Genomic DNA, 19035 nt, shown 5'->3' with positions numbered 1-19035 from the left:
GCAGTATATACCTGAGGGTTGGCAAATGCCTGTTAAATGGCTTCATTACCACTTGAATGGCTCTTTAACAGTTTCAGTGTTGTGCTAACAGGTCTGGCAGGCTTTTCCACTTTTAAGTTACTAGATCCCTTCTGGAGGAAGAAAAGGAGTACTTGTGGCACCTTAGAGACTAACCAATTTATTTGAGCATAAGCTTTCGTGAGCTACAGCTCACTTCATCGGATGCATACTGTGGATGCATACTGTGCATTATATACACAGAGACCATGAAACAATACCTCCTCCCACCCCACTCTCCTGCTGGTAATAGCTTATCTAAAGTGATCACTCTCCTTACAATGTGTATGATAATCACGGTGGGCCATTTCCAGCACAAATACAGGTTTTCTCACCCCCCCTTCCAAAAACCACACACACAAGAGTGAGTTTGTGCGTGTGGTTTTTGGAAGGGGGGGGTGAGAAAACCTGTATTTGTGCTGGAAATGGCCCACCTTGATTATCATACACATTGTAAAGAGAGTGGTCACTTTGGATGGGCTATTAGCAGCAGGAGAGTGGGGTGGGAGGAGGTATTGTTTCATGGTCTCTGTGTATATAATGTCTTCTGCAGTTTCCACAGTATGCATCCAATGAAGTGAGCTGTAGCTCACGAAAGCTTATGCTCTAATAAATTGGTTAGTCTCTAAGGTGCCACAAGCACTCCTTTTCTTTTTGCGAATACAGACTAACACGGCTGTTACTCTGAAACCTGTCTTCTGCAGGAAGACTCACCAGGCTGCAGCAGCAAACTGTGGGAGCCTGCAGGAAGGGTCAGAACAGGGATAGGAAGAGGTGGGAGGGTGGACACTAATATCTAGGTGTGCCCCAAATTTTACGGTGCCCTACGCAGCTGAGTATGCTGAGTATGCCTAAGGATGGCCCTGTCCCTTTGTGCTTCAACCACCATTCCAGAAGACATGTGTCCATGCTGATGACGGGTTCTGCTCAATAACGATCCAAAGCAGTGCAGACCAATGCATGTTCATTTTCATCATCTGAGTCAGATGCCACCAGGAGGTTGATTTTTCTTTTTGGTGGTTCAGGTTCTGTAGTTTCTGCATCGGAGTGTTGCTCTTTTAAGACTTCTGAAAACATGCTCCACACCTCATCCTTCTCAGATTTTGGAAGGCACTTCAGATTCTTAAACCTTGGGTCGAGTGCCGTCCCTATCTTTAGAAATCTCACATTGGTAACTTCTTTGCGTTTTGTCAAATCTCCCCAAGGAGTTCAGTCACAAATTTAATTAACACATTATTTTTTAATGAGTGTCATCAGCATGGAAGGTTTCAGAGTAGCATCCGTGTTAGTCTGTATCCGCAAAAAGAAAAAGGAGTACTTGGGGCACCTTAGAGACTAACAAATTAATTTGAGCATAAGCTTTCATGAGCTACAGCTCACTTCATCGGATGCATTCAGTGGAAAATACAGTGAGCAGATGTTATATACACAGAGAACATGAAACAATGGGTGTTACCATACACACTGTAACAAGAGTGATCAGGTAAAGTGAGCTATTACCAGCAGGAGAGGGAAAAAAACCTTTTGTAGTGATAATCAAGGTGGGCCATTTCCAGCTGTAGACAAGAATGTGTGAGGAACAGTGTGTGTGTGGGGGAAATAAACATGGGGAAATAGTTTTACTTTGTGTAATGACACAAACTCCCAGTCTTTATTCTAGGGGTGTGTCTGTGCCGATTTGTTCTTGTGCTTTTTCAGGGAGTTTCTTGAGCAGATGGTGTTGTTTCTTTTGGTAACTCTCAGTGGGATCAGAGGGTAATGGCTTGTAGAATGTGGTGTTAGAGAGCTGCCTAGCAGCCTCTTGTTCACATTCTGACCTATTCATGACAACAGCACCTCCTTTGTCAGCCTTTTTGATTACGATGTCCTAGTTGTTTCTGAAGCTATGGATGGCCTGAAGGACGACCCATCACTCTCACAGATCTTGGGAGACAGGCCAGTCCCTGCTTACAGACAGCCCCTCAACATGAAGCAAATACTCACCAGCAACCACACACCACACAACAAAAACACTAACCCAGGAACCTATCCTTGCAACAAAGCCTGTTGCCAACTGTGTCTACATATCTATTCAGGGGACACCATCATAGGGCCTAATCACATCAGCCACACTATCAGATGCTTGTTCACCTGCGCATCTACCAATGTGGTATATGCCATCATGTGCCAGCAATGCCCCTCTGCCATGTACATTGGCCAAAGCAGACAGTCTTTACATAAAAAAATAAATGGACACAAATCAGATGTCAAGAATTATAACATTCAAAAACCAGTCAGAGAATACTTCAATCTCTCTGGTCACTCGATTACAGACCTAAAAGTGGCAATTCTTCAACAAAAAAACTTCAAAAACAGACTCCAACGAGAGACTGCTGAATTGGAATTAATTTGCAAACTGGACAGCATTAAATTAGGCTTGAATAAAGAAGGAAGTGGATGTGACATTAAACAAAGTAAAATTATTTCCCCATGTTTATTCCCCCCCACCACCACTGTTCCTCACACGTTCTTGTCTACAGCTGGAAATGGCACACCTTGATTATCACTACAATAATAATTTTTTTTTCTCTCCTGCTGGTAATAGCTCACCTTACCTGATCACTCTCATTACAGTGTGTATGGTAACACCCATTGTTTCATGTTCTCTGTGTGTATAAAATCTGCTCACTGTATTTTCCACAGTATGCATCCAATGAAGTGAGCTGTAGCTCACGAAAGCTTATGCTCAAATTAATTTGTTAGTCTCTAAGGTGCCACAAGTACTCCTTTTCTATCAGCATGGAAGTATGTCCTCTGGAATGGTGACTGAAGCATGAAGGGGCATACGAATGTTCAGCATATTTGGAACATAAACGTCTTGCAATGCCGGCTACAAAAGTGCCAAGTGAATGCCTCTCTCACTTTCAGGTGACACTGTAAATAAAAAGAGGGCAGCATTATCTCCCATAAATGTAAACAAGCTTGTTTGTCTGAGTGATTGGCTGAACAAGAAATAGGACTGAATGGACTTGTAAGCTCTAAAGGTTACATTATTTTGTATTTGAGTGCAGTTATTTTTTGTCCATAATTATATATTTGTAAGTTCAACTTTCACAATAAAGAGATTGCACCACAGTACTTCTATGAGGTGACTTGCAAAATACTATTTCTTTCACCATTTTTACAGTTCAAATATTTGTAGTAAAAAATCATAATATAAAGTGAGCACTGTATACTTTGAATTTTGTGTTGCAATTGAAATTAATATATTTGAAAATGTAGAAAAACATCCAAAATATTTAGTAAATTTCAATTCGTAGTCTATCGTTTAACAGTGCAATTAAAACTGCAATTAATCTCAATTAATTTTTTTTAGTTAATCACATGAGTTAACTATGATTAATCGACAGCCCTAATTTTAAAGTTTATTTTATGCAGTTCAGAGTATGGGGCAGATGCTTTTCATGACTGTAATGATTAAGCTTCCATTGTTCTGCAATGAAGATAGAATTCTAAGCTAAAGTTATTAGCTGAAAAGTATGACCAACTTACAAAAAAGCATGTAAGAATTCAGATACCATGGTGATGGGCTACTTCATAAAAACCTAGACACAGAAATATACAAGGAAAACTGTACAAGATACCATCTGTATTAGACAATCTAGAAGTAGCCCTAAATTATCCATGAATGTACTGAATACAGTTGTACTCCACCCCAGTGCAAGACCCTATCCATTAAATAAACAAGTGATTTTTGAGTGACAAGGTAGGTGAGGTACTATCTTTTATTGTATCAACTTCTGTTGGCGAAAGACAGCTTTGGTGCTTACACAGCGTTCTTCTTCAGGTATAAGAGTCCCAAAGCTGGCCTCTTTCACCAACAGAAGTTTAGTCCAATAAAATATATTAACTTACCCACCTTGTCTCTCTAAAATCCTGTGGCCAACATGGCTGCAACACCACTAAAGACAAGTGATTTTTTGTCAGCCAACTGATTGGTTGTTTAAGACCGTTTTCATGTCGTGCTTTAACCCATGAGATCTAGCAAACCACACAGCTGAGATACAGAATACCTCACTGGTGGCATAATACTTAACTTTCTGCTTCTTAGAAAGAGTTTCAATAGCAACAAGTGTAAATTATGTTAATAGAACAGTTTAAATAAATAAAACTAAACAAATAAAACTGACAGAAAGCTTGTGAACAATAATAAATATGAGATTTCTTGTCGACAGAATTATACTCACTAATTACAGTCTCTTAACAGTACATTAACAGCTTCAAAATAGATTTTTAAAACCTCAAAATATGCATTAAAAATGACGGTCTGATTTTGAGAAACAGCACTTTCCCAAACATCCAGGGAGGAAGGACAGTCGCTAAAGGCACCAGACTGGGACTCAGGAGAACAACAATAGCAACAACACCTAACTATTGTACAGTGCTTTTCATCAGTAGATCTCAAAGCACTTTACAAAGTGAAGATAAGCATCATTATTCCAATTTTACAGATAGTAAAACTGAGAAAAAGAGGTGAAGTGACATACCCAAGGTTGTTCTGTTGCAGGTTCCCTGCATGATCATGTGTAAGCACTTAATCTCTCCTTGCCTCAGTTACACCCTCTGAAAATAAGCCTAGAAAAACTTCCTTCTCCTACCTCTGTCTGTAAAGAAACAGATTGATAGAGCCAGAAGAGTTCCCAGAAGTTACCTACTACAGGACAGGCCTAACAAAGAAAATAACAGAACACCACTAGCCGTCACCTTCAGCCCCCAACTAAAACCCCTCCAACGCATTATTAAGGATCTACAACCTATCCTAAAGGATGACCCAACACTCTCACAAGTCTTGGGAGACAGGCCAGTCCTTGCCTACAGACAGCCCCGCAACCTGAAGCAAATACTCACCAACAACCACATACCACACAACAGAACCACTAACCCAGGAACTTATCCTTGCAACAAAGCCCGTTGCCAATTGTGCCCACATATCTATTCAGGGGACACCATCACAGGGCCTAATAACATCAGCCACACTATCAGAGGCTCGTTCACCTGCACATCCACCAATGTGATCTATGCCATCATGTGCCAGCAATGCCCCTCTGCCATGTACATTGGTCAAACTGGACAGTCTCTACGTAAAAGAATAAATGGACACAAATCAGATGTCAAGAATTATAACATTCATAAACCAGTCGGAGAACACTTCAATCTCTCTGGTCACGCAATCACAGACATGAAGGTCGCTATCTTAAAACAAAAAAACTTCAAATCCAGACTCCAGCGAGAAACTGCTGAATTGGAATTCATTTGCAAATTGGATACTATTAATTTAGGCTTAAATAGAGACTGGGAGTGGCTAAGTCATTATGCAAGGTAGCCTGTTTCCTCTTGTTTTTTCCTACCCCCCCCCCCAGATGTTCTGGTTTAACTTGGATTTAAACCTGGAGAATGGTCAGTTTAGATGAGCTATTACCAGCAGGAGAGTGAGTTTGTGTGTGTATGGGGGTGGGGGGGATGTGAGAAAACCTTGATCTATGCAGGAAATAGCCCGACTTGATTATGTAAAGAGTTGTCACTTTGGATGGGCTAGCACCAGCAGGAGAGTGAATTTGTGTGGGGGGGTGGAGGGTGAGAAAACCTGGATTTGTGCTGGAAATGGCCCACCTGTTGATCACTTTAGATAAGCTATTACCAGCAGGACAGTGGGGTGGGAGGAGGTATTGTTTCATGATTTCTGTGTGTATATAAAGTCTGCTGCAGTTTCCACGGTAAACATCTGATGAAGTGAGCTGTAGCTCACGAAAGCTCATGCTCAAATAAATTGGTTAGTCTCTAAGGTGCCACAAGTCCTCCTTTTCTTTTTGCGAATACAGACTAACACGGCTGTTCCTCTGAAACCTGTCATTATGCAAGGCACTGCATTTAGCCGTATGGAGTGGAAATCTATCAACTGCATGAAGAAACTTGTACAGATACAGACAGACATCATCTTCCTTTCCAAATGCAAACAGATGGACATCGTACCAAAAGGACTGAAGGTCAAAAATCCATTACAATCTACATACCACACAGACTATGCTGACAGCTTGTGCCTCACGCTCTCAAAGAAACTGCGGAATCACCTGATCAAGATCCTCTACAGCAAACAGGGAAAGATTAAGAATGAGCTCTCAAAAATGGATACTCTCATAAAGAACCAACCTTCCACACAAACTTCCTCGTGGCTGGATTTTACTAAAACTAGACAAGCCATTTACAACGCACACTTTGCTTCTCTACAAAAGAAAAAAGACACTAAACTTTCTAAACTACTACATGCTACAAGGGGCCACAGCAATGGTTCCCTCACCCCACCTAGCAATATTGTTAACCTATCCAACTATACTCTCAGCCCAGCAGAAGCAGCTGTTCTATCTCGGGGACTCTCCTTCTGCCCCTCCACCCCCACGAACATGATACAGTTCTGTGGTGACCTAGAATCCTATTTTCGACGTCTCCGTCTCAAGGAATATTTCCAAAATACCTCTGAACAACATACTAATCCACAGAGGTCTCCCTGCCAACACTACAGAAAGAGGGATTCTAGATGGACTCCTCCTGAAGGTCGAAACAGCAGACTGGACTTCTACATAGAGTGCTTCCGCCGACGTGCACGGGCTGAAATTGTGGAAAAGCAGCATCACTTGCCCCATAACCTCAGCCATGCGGAACGCAATGCCATCCACAGCCTCAGAAACAACTCTGACATCATAATCAAAAAGGCTGACAAAGGAGGTGCTGTTGTCATCATGAATAGGTCGGAATATGAACAAGAGGCTGCTCGGCAGCTCTCCAACACGAGTTTCTACAAGCCATTACCCTATGATCCCACTGAGAGTTACCAAAAGCAACTACAGCATTTGCTCAAGAAACTTCCTGAAAAAGCACAAGATCAAATCCGCACAGACACACCCCTGGAACCCCGACCTGGGATATTCTATCTACTACCCAAGATCCATAAACCTGGAAATCCTGGGCGCCCCATCATCTCAGGCATTGGCACCCTGACAGCAGGATTGTCTGGCTATGTAGACTCCCTCCTCAGGCCCTACGCTACCAGCACTCCCAGCTACCTTCGAGACACCACTGACTTCCTGAGGAAACTTCAATCCATCGGTGATCTTCCTGATAACACCATCCTGGCTACTATGGATGTAGAAGCCCTCTACACCAACATTCCACACAAAGATGGACTACAAGCCGTCAAGAACACTATCCCCGATAATGTCACGGCTAACCTGGTGGCTGAACTTTGTGACTTTGTCCTTACCCATAACTATTTCACATTTGGGGACAATGTATACCTTCAGATCAGCGGCACTGCTATGGGTACCCGCATGGCCCCACAGTATGCCAACATTTTTATGGCTGATTTAGAACAACGCTTCCTCAGCTCTCGTCCCCTAAAGCCCCTACTCTACTTGCGCTATATTGATGACATCTTCATCATCTGGACCCATGGAAAAGAAGCCCTTGAGGAATTCCACCATGATTTCAACAATTTCCATCCCACCACCAACCTCAGCCTGGTCCAGTCCACACAAGAGATCCACTTCCTGGACACTACAGTGCTAATAAACAATGGCCACATAAACACCACCCTATACCGTAAACCTACTGACCGCTATTCCTACCTGCATGCCTCCAGCTTTCACCCTGACCACACCACACGATCCATCGTCTACAGCCAAGCTCTGCGATACAACCGCATTTGCTCCAACCCCTCAGACAGAGACAAACACCTACAAGATCTCTGTCAAGCTTTCTTACAACTACAATACCCACCTGCAGAAGTAAAGAAACAGATTGATAGAGCCAGAAGAGTTCCCAGAAGTTACCTACTACAGGACAGGCCTAACAAAGAAAATAACAGAACACCACTAGCCGTCACCTTCAGCCCCCAACTAAAACCCCTCCAACGCATTATTAAGGATCTACAACCTATCCTAAAGGATGACCCAACACTCTCACAAGTCTTGGGAGACAGGCCAGTCCTTGCCTACAGACAGCCCCGCAACCTGAAGCAAATACTCACCAACAACCACATACCACACAACAGAACCACTAACCCAGGAACTTATCCTTGCAACAAAGCCCGTTGCCAATTGTGCCCACATATCTATTCAGGGGACACCATCACAGGGCCTAATAACATCAGCCACACTATCAGAGGCTCGTTCACCTGCACATCCACCAATGTGATCTATGCCATCATGTGCCAGCAATGCCCCTCTGCCATGTACATTGGTCAAACTGGACAGTCTCTACGTAAAAGAATAAATGGACACAAATCAGATGTCAAGAATTATAACATTCATAAACCAGTCGGAGAACACTTCAATCTCTCTGGTCACGCAATCACAGACATGAAGGTCGCTATCTTAAAACAAAAAAACTTCAAATCCAGACTCCAGCGAGAAACTGCTGAATTGGAATTCATTTGCAAATTGGATACTATTAATTTAGGCTTAAATAGAGACTGGGAGTGGCTAAGTCATTATGCAAGGTAGCCTGTTTCCTCTTGTTTTTTCCTACCCCCCCCCCCAGATGTTCTGGTTTAACTTGGATTTAAACCTGGAGAATGGTCAGTTTAGATGAGCTATTACCAGCAGGAGAGTGAGTTTGTGTGTGTATGGGGGTGGGGGGGATGTGAGAAAACCTTGATCTATGCAGGAAATAGCCCGACTTGATTATGTAAAGAGTTGTCACTTTGGATGGGCTAGCACCAGCAGGAGAGTGAATTTGTGTGGGGGGGTGGAGGGTGAGAAAACCTGGATTTGTGCTGGAAATGGCCCACCTGTTGATCACTTTAGATAAGCTATTACCAGCAGGACAGTGGGGTGGGAGGAGGTATTGTTTCATGATTTCTGTGTGTATATAAAGTCTGCTGCAGTTTCCACGGTAAACATCTGATGAAGTGAGCTGTAGCTCACGAAAGCTCATGCTCAAATAAATTGGTTAGTCTCTAAGGTGCCACAAGTCCTCCTTTTCTTTTTGCGAATACAGACTAACACGGCTGTTCCTCTGAAACCTGTCATTGTAAACTTTATGAGTCAAGGACTGTCATTCACTATAGGCACATCACCTAGCAAAATGTGGCCCAATTCTTGGCCCTCTAAGCATTACTGTAATCTAAATAAGTGATAACTAACAGCATTTTAGGGGGAGATTTTTCAAAAGTATGTAAGGGACTTGGGTATACAAATCCCATTGAAAATGAATGGAACTGGTCCGTGTTTCTCCTTCCCTTAAGCACATTTGAAAATCTTCCCCATAAATTCTGCACATTTAAGTCATACACATAAGCCATATTTCATAGAATCATAGAATATCAGGGTTGGAAGGGACCTCAGGAGGTCATCTAGTCCAACCCCCTGCTCAAAGCAGGACCAATCCCCAGTTAAATCATCCCAGCCAGGGCTTTGTCAAGCCTGACCTTAAAAACTTCTAAGAAAGGAGATTCTACCACCTCCCTAGGTAACGCATTCCAGTGTTTCACCACCCTCCTAGTGAAAAAGTTTTTCCTAATATCCAACCTAAACCTCCCCCACTGCAACTTGAGACCATTACTCCTTGTCCTCTCCTCTTCTACCACTGAGAATAGTCTAGAACCATCCTCTCTGGAACCACCTCTCAGGTAGCTGAAAGCAGCTATCAAATCCCCCCTCATTCTTCCCTTCTGCAGACTAACCAATCCCAGTTCCCTCAGCCTCTCCTCATAACTCATGTGTTCCAGACCCCTAATCATTTTTGTTGCCCTTCGCTGGACTCTCTCCAATTTATCCACATCCTTCTTGTAGTGTGGGGCCCAAAACTGGACACAATACTCCAGATGAGGCCTCACCAATGTCGAATAGAAGGGGACGATCACGTCCCTCGATCTGCTCGCTATGCCCCTACTTATACATCCCAAAATGCCATTGGCCTTCTTGGCAACAAGGGCACACTGCTGACTCATATCCAGCTTCTCGTCCACTGTCACCCCTAGGTCCTTTTCTGCAGAACTGCTGCCTAGCCATTCGGTCCCTAGTCTGTAGCTGTGCATTGGGTTCTTCCGTCCTAAGTGCAGGACCCTGCACTTATCCTTATTGAACCTTATTGATATTTAAATCTTACCAAGAAATTGCTGCCTGTCTGCTTGTCGTTTCAGGCTCAATTTTACCAGATCAGCAGGGACGTCTGGCAGGCTAGCCACCTCCTCAAACGTATTGATGGCTTTTTGCAGTATTTCATTGCTTCTTATCTTCTCAGCTAAGTCATCCTCACACTAGGTGGAATCACAAAATTGTTATACATAACAAATCATCATGTAGTTGGGAGTTTAAAAAAATTATTTTGGGTAAAGGCAAAACTGTATCATTCCTCATTAATGTGTCAAATTTAACAAGTGTCTTCAAGTGCAGGCAATTTTGGTGTGAGCTTGGAGCAGAACTCTAGTTGCTTGTGCACTCTGGCAAGGTGGATTTATATCCAGCATTCACATATCCCTTGGAAATATTTGTCATCATATGTATGAGAAAATATACCTGCATATAAGTACAAGGCACTTTGTTCACCTACAGCAGATTCTTACTTCCACATTCTCTTCTTGACAGGCATTCGTGTGAATGAGATGAAACAGCATTCTTATATCAGAAGGTGTATCAGCATAGACCATTTGCTAATATATATAGATTTGGAGCCAAATTTTTGGTTCATGTAACTTCACTGAAGTCACTGAGTTTATTCCAACTGAAAATTTGTCATGTTGTATTTTTCAAAGGTAACATGCTAATGCAATGCATCATATCAAGTTCTAAAAACTTTGTGGGTGATAATAGTTGAAATCAGAATTTCTGCTTTAAAAAGACAATATAGAAGGAATATGTTTTATACAAATCAGAGCTGTCAGTGGAGAACGCCTAATTTTCTAAATTCTCCAGACATTGGCTCATGAGAAAGTCAGAGAAGCAGCCGCCCTGGGAGCTGAACGATACCTGAGCTATTGTTAAAGTGATACCATAATTTACCAGGTGCTCAATAATTTTCTGGTAGCTTGTGGCATATAACAATAACAATAAATCTTGTGTTATTTAAAAACAAATTGCTACACCTTATCAGCATGTGAATGAGAAGATTGGTTCTATAAGGCTTGGGAAAACGCTCAGAGCATTGGACCCCATCACTTTCTCCCCTCCACTCCACTCCAACCTCACAGCAGCTGCAGCCAGGAGAAGCCTGTGTGGGGGCGGAGTGGCAGACCATGACAATTCCCAGACTCTCAGGACTCCTCCCTCAAAGCAGCCAGCACCAGCCATAGCCAAGGTTGCAAGGTAAGGCCTTCTAGATCCCCTTCCTGCCCCTCTGCTGGGTGAGTTCTCTCTCCTCTCCCAATGAGGGGGAAACAGCCAGGAAAGCAACCTTCTCAGCCTTCTGACAGTATGAGAACTCTGGATATTTTCCCCTTTGTTTGCTGTCCTCCCAGCCTCCATTCAGTTCTTCTTCCACCATTGGAACCCTTCTGGACCCCAACCTGCTTCTCCCTATTCATCGTGCTCTTCACCCTTACCTCTTCCATTTATACCTCGCACTCATACACTCTCACTCTTCCCTTTACCTAGTTTTTTCTCTTACCTCGCAAAAATTATTTCCTGTCTCCCCCACTTCATCCTACAGTAGCTGATAAATTCTACTAGGAATGTTCCATGAACCTCATTTTGTTTTTCAAGTTTGAAAGCAGACTTAGATGCATATTGACATGAAGGATGAAATCCTCACTCCTTCGCAGACCATGGCAAAATTCCCATGGACTTCAAGAGAACCAAGATTTCACCGCTAGCATGGAACCTCTCTCCATTGTCTGCATATATTTTGCTCCTGAGTATTCAGTAGTGAAACAGAGCTAGACTGATCTCACATACTTAATTTTAAAAGTGTGGATATTAATTTATATGCTTTCTATGCTCAGTCAAATTAGTAGTGTTCTATGACTCCTTCCGAATGTCTCCTATTTTTATTGTCCTGTGTTTCATTCATGTTTTGCTAATTAGCATGACGAGGTAGGTGCTTTTGTGTATCACAAGCACTTCAGTAATGGAAACATATGTAGGTCAATCAATCTGGATTCAATGTTTTATCGGCTACACTGGCATTAATTAAAATGTTTCAACCGCATTAGCTGCATATTGTTGCTGTCAGTAGTTAATACCTAGCAACTCTTTACCTACTGGGTTTTTTTTAAAGTTTGCAATGTTCAATGAACTTCTTTGTTTATACAATCAATTCAGCACATCATGACTGATTGGCTCAGGCTCACTATTCTGAAACTGAAATGGGAAAATACCAAGCAACATGGTCACATCGGCCAAACATTTGAGCAGTTTGTCCCAGAGACAAACTCAGAAATCAATAGTTAGGAATAATTTATTTTTTCTTGATGGAATACCCTCTAAGAAACTGGCTTATTTTCTAGGATGCAGGATGGGGAAGGATGTTTATGGAAAAAATATAGTAGGAATGAACAGCTGCCATCGTATAATCTGAGGTAAGATACTAACATATATCAAATCTCAGTGATACATATCACATCACATATCATTTGGAAAGAGCTCTGAGATCTCTGAGGATGAAAGGCACTACATCTATGTAAGATATTACCACTACAATATAGCAATTCTGATATGGTCTCAGCCAGGCCAAGAAATCAACATAGAAATTGCTTGTACTTTTGGGATAATACCATAACAACAACTGCTGTTGCAGAAATCTGGGGAGAGGAACATCCACACCTTTACAATTTTCAGAACAAGAAAAAAAACAAGCCCCATCTATCTATTAGAATCTGGCCAGTTCTTATGTATTGTATGAAGTCAATGGTGCCTTCATAATGCAGGAGTGAGGACACTCTTAGGGTGAAATCCTGGCCTCCTTGAAGTCGCTGGCAAAGCTCCCATTGACTTCAGTGGGAGGAATAATAATAATAATAATATTCCTATTATCCTCTGTGGTCCAGGATTTCATCTCTGCTCTTCATTGCAGACCGAGCCCTTAGTTAGTGATAAGAGACAGTGAATATGAGTAGGGTTTTACTGGTTCAAATACCCTGTTAAAAGTAACAGTGTCTTATAAATAAAATTATGTTATGGCAGTCCTGGGAATGATCCGTAGTACTTCAGCGCACACCGTGATTGTCCAACTGCTTTCAAAGGTCCCTATCCTCCACTGAAATCAATAGGAGTTCCATCAGTTACTTAAAGCATACAGAAGTAGAAAGTTAATGCCACCTAGCCCCTGATTACAAATTCTATAGGTAGAATACAAGGCTGCCAAAACCAGAGATGGACGTATAAGAAATTACTTATGCATGCCTGAGAAAAGAGTGCTAATTGTGATATTAGAGCCTGATCCTCAGCCCCTTTCAGAATCATACTGCTACACTGAAGTGGTCCAAAGTGATATTAAAACTGTCTTAAAAGGGCAACTGACGTTCCCAACATTTTGAAGGAAACCTTGGATGTCAAAAAGTCAGCATAGCTGGTTTCATACCCCCTGCTCTCAGTGTAAGGGGTGCTTTGGGGGTGAGGAGAGGCACATGCCAGCGCCAGAACTCTGGACAATCCTCTGCCAGTGGAACAGCTTACAGGGAGTTGTTCCTGTTAGAGTACATTAGAGCAGCCTCTGGCTAGCCCCAGAATAGTAAATAGCAGAAATGGCATTTAACACCAACACTGCTCTCTGCTTCCTGAGCCGTTAGACTTCTGTTCCCATTTACACCTGGACAACTCAGTGGGGTAACAAAATGGCTTTAGCTGCGGGCAAAATTTGGCCCAGTACTTATCTCTCTCTCACACACACACAAAAATCACTTTGATTGAAGTTGTGCCAAAACTGCTCTCTTAAAAAAAACTCTCTTTTTTTTTTTTTACAACTGCAGCTTTAATCTAAGTGCAATGGGGATAAGTATTAAAATCACCTTCCTCTCACACTTGTACCAGCTTCATCCAAAGTCCCCACTGAAATGCAGGCTGCTATTGGTTTCAATTTTAATTCTTCTGTAATGCTTCCACAGACATTTGATACCAGTTGAACCCTCCTCCTGTTGGCCAGCGGACTGCTTCAGCAGCAAGAGAACTACCATTTGAGTGTGGCATTTTGTTAATACTTTATTTAGTGTTATGGAGTCTTGTTCTTTTCTGACCGTTAAGCTCTGTGAGACTGTGAGAATCGTGCTACACACATTTACGGCATTCTATTATACTATGAGGAGTTACTGTTTAAAACGTTTGCAAGCATTAAATTACAGCTCTGTGGAAGGGGTTAATTCATAAAGAAGGGAAATATGAAAAGCACTGTTTAATAAAGAAATCTGTCCTTAACTGAAGCACCATCGCACAAATGGGGCCAAATGTTCTGCTGGTGTAAAAGGTTGTAGCTCCTTTGACATCAATGGAATTTCATCTGTTTACGTGACCAGAGAATTTGGTCCACTGTGTACCAATGTCTATGCACTAGATTTTTTTTTAGTAGTTGGGACTTTGGTTTTAGCATAACTGTTATTTACCGAGTGAAAATGGATAGTGACTCCAGTTCAAATGCCTCATTAATTGTAGCACAGAGCAACTTCCTTCCTTGTAGCACAGAGCAACTATGATGGTTTCACTTGGCTTATCTTGATTAATATGAGTTCAAACAGATTTTTATTACACCTGTTCCTGTGATTCCTTCATGCTTTATGAAAATAAAATGATTATTTCTGTTTTGGAGTTACTGTATCAAGGAACTAAATTATTATGAAGTCAGAGCTTGTTTTCCAGTGTCTTTATTTTCAGGGAGAGGATGCTTGAAATAGATAAGCGGGGGTTTTAACTTAAAAACTGGGATCACTGTATAGAATACAGAAAGTCTGTTTTGTACACAGTACTATATTATTAGGTAACCTCTGAATATTATTTTTCCATTTACAACAGTTTCACTGGTACCTGTGCTTTCCCATATCTTGCTCGTGGACTCTGTGGATATTTGCTCACTAATATTTCAAAGGCCTTCACAGCTTCTTCAACTTTTCCCTGAAAGGAAGATATTTATACTAAATATTTTCTGTATCTTGTAGCAAAACACTTACAGAACCCTGAGGGATAAATGGTGTAATATGACCAGTACCACCGATTCCATAAAACAAAGCAGAAAAATATTTCATATGGTTAATTTAGAGGTTTTTCTCTTACACACTATCTGACCAGATTGCCTGCTTATTCCAGAGAAATGCATTTTTATGAATACATATAGCTCAACATAATTAGCTGCTTTTGGTTAAAACCAATTGTTTTGCTTGGTCTTACAATGGCTGAAAAAAACTTAGATGGATTAAAATTGTACTGTAAAATACTAGACACTAAGGCAAATCACATTACACCTTAAAAAGTAAATTTGGTCAGAAGCAGTTAATCAAGGAATTTAAAATGCAGTACTAGAAATAGCTGACTGTAGCTAGAATTTTCACTTCAGTAAGCTGAGTTGACCAAGGTTTTGCCTTGCCCAAGTAATCTAGGCTTTTTTGCAATGGGCAACTTCAATGACCACATAGACAATAGCCCCTCTTGGTTGACTATATATAATGATTGACATGACAACTATGATCCAGTCCCACGTGATCTAGTTTTAAGGATTATGATGATAAGAATAAGAATTACTGCTGTATTGTGAGCTGAACATCACCGTCTCTCATTTGAAGTGATGTCTCACTTCTGCTCCTGTTAGGGAATGAACATATTTCATTGGTATACCCAGAGAGATGGATCCAACCCAAAGTGGTTTCAGACATAAATAAGAAATGTATATACCATACATCCAGTAAACAAGTCTGTTGATTATTTAGTGTGATATACTAACCCTTAACCCTTCACAGAAGACAAGGTGGCAGCTTCACCCAAAAGAGCAGTCATTAGGCTGGTACTCATGAATCCATCTCCTGATGTTGAGAATCTTGCTAACTGTCGCCCTGTCTCTAACCTGCATCTTTACATAAGTTCATTGAGAAGACAATGACAATGGAATTTTGGGATCATTTGGAGTCTTCAGATTCAATTGCTTCCTCTACACTGAATCTGGGTATGGGACGGAGTCCACAGAAGTTTTGCTGGCTGGAAACTTCTTCCCAAAAATGGACAGCGATCAGATGTTCAGGCGGATTCTTTTATATCAGCAACCTTTGATGTGATTGACTCAACTTTGGCCCTGGCACAGATGGATAGGATTGTACTTGAGTATTCCAATTTCTCCCCTTCTTGGCGGGTAAGCGGAGGGGGAGAGAAGCTGGGGCACTTCAATTTGGGTGACATATACTGGAAGTCTCATGCTGACAGTACTGAAGTCTACCTGGAATTTCTAAATATTATAATTTCCTAACTCAAAAAGTGTTGCAGCAGAATACAGGGAAATTCTATATTAGACCCTGTCTAATAAAGAGGAACCGATCACAGAACTAAAAATTAATGGTAACTTGGGTACAAGTGATCATGACTTGACCACATTTATAATGTGCAAACAGAATAAAGTCCAGACCAGTTATATATACTGGCGCTTTAAAAGGGTCAATTTCATAAAGCTGAAAACAATTATGAGCCAAATCAGCTGTGAGGAAGAATTTAATCAGAAAAAATTGAATAATTGGGAATTGTTTAAGAACATTTACTAGATGCCTCAAAAGCCACAATCCCACATTTCAGGAAAAAGGTCATATTGGTTAAAAAAATGGCCTGGTTTAGGGGGGAGAGTGAAAGCATCTATAAAAAATGATTTATATTTATATCTATATCTATATATATAACCAATGGAAGAAAGGGGAAATTGAAAGTAATGAACATAAATCAGAAGCCAGGAACTGTAGAAAAGTGATAAGGGAAGCAAAGGGACTCAAGGAAAAATCTATGGCCAACTGAGTTAAGAACAATAAGGAGAAGTTTTTTAAGTATATTAGTAACAAAAATAATCTTAACAATGGTATTGGCCCATTACTAGATGGAAATAGTACAACAATAATAATGCAGAAGAGAAAGAAAGAAATATTTCTGTTTTGTAATTGGGGGAAAAACAGAAGTTATGTGATCTGTAGTAATGTAGCAATATCATATGATAACACTTTCTGTTCCACTAGTATCACAGGAGGTTGTTAAACAGCAGCTATTAAAGTTAGCAATTTTTAAATCAGCAGGTCCAGATAACTTGCATCCAAGAGTTTTAAAGAGCTGGCTGAGGAGCTCGTTAGATCAATAATGGTGATTTTCAACAAGTCTTGGAATGCCAGGGAAGTTCCAGAAGACTGGAGGAAAGCTAATGTTGTGCCAATATTCAAAAAGGGTAAACACGTCTATAATTACCGGGTTATCCTATCTGACATCCATCCTGGGCAATATACTGGATAATATGGAACTCTATTAATAAAGAATTAAAGGAGGTTAATATAATTAATGCCAATCAAAATTTTTATGAGATTACAAGTTTGGTTGATAAAAGTAATTGTGTTGATATAATATAGTTAGACTCCTGTAAGGTATTTGAGTTGGTACCACATGACATTTTGATTAAAAAACTAGAAAGATATAAAATTAACATGGCACACATTAAATGGATTAAAACTTGGCTAACTGATAGGTTTCTAATGTAATTGTAAATGGAGAATCATCATACAACAAGTGTGTTTTTAGTAATCATGCTCCAATTATATTTATCACAAACACTGGTTGCGCATCATTAAAATCTCCTAGGTGGACTCTGCTACTAAAAGATGCAAAGTTTTGTTCTGCAGTTGATACAGTCATTTCTGAAGTCATACAAGAAAGAAGCTCCCTCAGACACCATCTTCTGGGAAGCTCTGAATGCTACTGTAAGGGGTGAATGCATAAAGTATGCCTCTGAAAGGAGAGAGAAACACTCAAATTACTAGACTTTCTGGACAAGGAAACAGATGAGTTGCTGAGAAAGTATAAGATTGACCCAAATAATGAAAACCTTCCATGTTCTCTAATCAATGACAAATATAAATATAATGAATGCTTATCCAGCATTCATTGAATTTTCACTCAACAGGGTCAAATAAAGATATTATGAATAGGGAAATAAAGCAAGTCAACTATTTGCCAGAAGACTTAGATTGGATCTAGCCAACAATATTTCTTCCTTATTACAAGAGGACAGGAATGCCATCTTTGAACCGATAGATATAAATAATCATATTAAGCAATTCTAACAAGCTTTAAATCAGACATCCTCATCAATCCCCTCTTTATTGAATGCAGTTGATATTTTTGGAAAGATCTCTGGTTTTTGCATTAACTGGAATAAATCACAAGCAATGGATCTATCCAAGAGAACAGATCTTTCTCAGTTTCAGCATTTTCCATTTGAAAAATGCAAGGAAATAACTTATTTAGGCGTTAAGATTTATCCTAATCGAAATTTCCAAGAATGTAGAGATGTGGTGTCTCCTCCCTCTGTTCTTACTGCAGAGGAATAGAAATAGCCAAAATGAATATCTGCACAAGACAGACTTATATCATTCGCTTATTGCCTTTCAAGGTCTCTCCTTTGCTTGAAAAAATAGGCTTTTCATGCAATTTATATAAAATAACTTTGCTTGCCACTCTCTTAAAAAATCCTAGGCAACTGGATCGATTATCTACCATTCCAAATGCATCCTACTGGAAGGTGGATGCCCTCTAGTAGCTCTGTATACACACTGGCCTGGTTTGAGACTGAAAAAAGCATAGCTATGCCATTTGGTTCCCTTTCTTATTTTATATCCTTAAGAGACTACCCACACACTTAAGGAAAAATCCAATCTTTGCATCTCCATGGAGCCTCCTGCACCATGTTGATTACAGTGTCTCATCTTACTAATTCTCCTCTTGTACCACTATAGAATAGCCCAGGCCTCAGGATCAAAGCCAGCACTATGCTTAAAACAATTTGAAGAGAAAA

General features: G+C 40.7%; 1 protein-coding gene across 12 annotated transcripts in view; it reads right to left on the bottom strand.

Annotated features, from left to right (window-relative positions):
• The window catches only part of ASPH (aspartate beta-hydroxylase), a 206679-nt gene that overhangs the window by 49980 nt on the left and 137664 nt on the right, over nt 1-19035 (bottom strand). For all 12 annotated transcript variants that reach the window (XM_073331031.2, XM_073331032.2, XM_073331035.2 and 9 more), the window contains 2 exons: nt 15039-15125; nt 10198-10348 (listed from right to left, as the gene is read on the bottom strand). In XM_073331031.2, the coding sequence (XP_073187132.1) occupies nt 10198-10348; nt 15039-15125 (238 nt within the window). The remainder of the gene's footprint in view (nt 1-10197; nt 10349-15038; nt 15126-19035) is intronic.

The sequence above is a fragment of the Lepidochelys kempii genome, chromosome 2, assembly GCF_965140285.1.
Source record: "Lepidochelys kempii isolate rLepKem1 chromosome 2, rLepKem1.hap1, whole genome shotgun sequence".
NCBI lineage: Eukaryota > Metazoa > Chordata > Testudines > Cheloniidae > Lepidochelys > Lepidochelys kempii.
This window is presented reverse-complemented; position numbering and strand designations above follow the sequence as displayed.